The sequence below is a fragment of the Chiloscyllium plagiosum genome, unplaced genomic scaffold, assembly GCF_004010195.1.
Source record: "Chiloscyllium plagiosum isolate BGI_BamShark_2017 unplaced genomic scaffold, ASM401019v2 scaf_11843, whole genome shotgun sequence".
Classification (NCBI taxonomy): Eukaryota; Metazoa; Chordata; class Chondrichthyes; order Orectolobiformes; family Hemiscylliidae; genus Chiloscyllium; species Chiloscyllium plagiosum.
This window is the reverse complement of record NW_025211127.1, coordinates 17300-19010: the sequence shown is the minus strand read 5'-3', so window position 1 is coordinate 19010 and position 1711 is coordinate 17300. Positions and strand designations below refer to the sequence as shown.

Genomic DNA, 1711 nt, shown 5'->3' with positions numbered 1-1711 from the left:
AGTTGAAATATTGGGCCACAGGGCGGTGTGGTTGATTGTTGCGGGAGTCTCGGAGATGTTCCCTAAAGCGCTCTGTGAGAAGGCGTCCAGTCTCCCCAATGTAAAGGAGACCGCATCGGGAGCAACAGAGGTAGGGTGGGAAGAGATGTAATCCAGGTAGCTGTGGGAGTCTTACTGGAGATGGTCATTGTTTGGCATTGGAGTGATGAGGGGATTATTATGCACACCAAATTGCAAATAACCATCCCAAGTACAGTAATATGGAAAGATAATTACTTGTATTGAAGCTGTTCCAGCCAATATCGTCATCTCATTGTTCATGTTTATGAGGGAGTTAAATATTTTGTCGTCATAATCAAAGCGATCTCCAAATAGAATGGAACAGATAATATTGCTCACGGCCGAATTCAATATCCGTGCTGTTTCAAAAGGCTGACCTGTGAACAAACATAGTATTTCAGAGACAAACTAAAGCTGGAAATACCACAAATACTTCCAGTATTGTTGTCTTTTAAAAAGCTCAAGTTAGATAAGATGCAGTTTGCTGATACAAGATTCTATCTGTGATGGAATCCCTCACGACATATTGTACACACTTTGTGCTGGGAGCCAGCATTTTATGTGAATCGAGGGTCAGGATTAGGGTGATTTCAGTTCAAATCGGCTCCAAAGCTGCTACTTTTGATTGTTCCAAAATCTTAGATTCTCTTTCACCAAGGTGACTGCACTGAGGGTCCATCAAATGGTACTGGGGAGCACAACAATTGCTCATCAAATCTTTAAACTTCCTGGACAATTCCCACTGTGGTAATGTTCATAAATCAATACTCTTTATGAATCATTAAAAACAAATGTTGTGTGACCAAATTATTTTGACAAAGAACTTCTGGCCAGGAATGTAATTACCTTGACCAGTTCCCCTCCTTTCCTGCTTTGTTAAACATAGGAGGTATGGTTAGTAAGTGCACAGATGACAGCAAAATTGAAGGTGTAGCGGACAGTGAAGAAGGCTACCTCAGAGTACAACAGGACCTTGATCAGATGGGCCGAGGAGTGGCAGATGGATTTTAAATTAGTTAAAGGTGAGGTGCTTCATTTTGGAAATTCAAATTAGGGCAGTACTTGTACACTTATTGGTGAGGTCCTGGAGAGTGTTGCTGAACAAAGAGACCTTGGAGTGTAGGTTCATTGTTCCTTGAAAGTGGAGTCACAGGTAGATAGGATAGTGAAGAAGGCATTTGGTATGCTTTCCTTTATTGGTCAGAGTATCGCGTACAGGAGTTGGGAGGTCATGTTGTGGCTGTATAGGACATTGGTTAGGCCACTTTGGAATACTGCATTCAATTCTGGTCTCCATCCTTTAGGAAGGATGTTGTGAGACTTGAAAGGGTTCAGAAAAGATCTACAAGGATGTTGCCAGGGTTGGAGGGTTTGAGGTATAGGGTTAGGCTGGGGCTGTTTTCCCTGGAGCATTGGAGGCTGAGGGGTGACCTTATAGGGGCTTATAAAATCATGAGGAGCATAGACAAGGTCTTTATCCCAGGATAAGGGAGTCTATACTGGAAGCAAAAGTTCAAGCTGAGAGGGTTAAGATTTAAAACTTGCCTAAGGGGTGCCCTTTTCACAGAGGGTGGTGCATGTATGGATTGAGCTGTCAGAGGAAGTGGTGGAGGCTGGTACAATTACAGCATTTAAAAGGCATCTGGATGGG

The 1711-nt window shown here is 42.9% G+C and overlaps 1 protein-coding gene across 1 annotated transcript in view; it reads right to left on the bottom strand.

The window, feature by feature from the left end:
* Positions 1–175: 175 nt before the first annotated feature.
* The window catches only part of LOC122547002 (cytochrome P450 2F2-like), a gene marked incomplete at both ends in the record, with an annotated part of 10324 nt that continues 8788 nt past the window's right edge, over positions 176–1711 (bottom strand). The window contains one exon of the mRNA XM_043685600.1: positions 176–437. Coding sequence (XP_043541535.1) covers positions 176–437 — 262 coding nt within the window. The remainder of the gene's footprint in view (positions 438–1711) is intronic.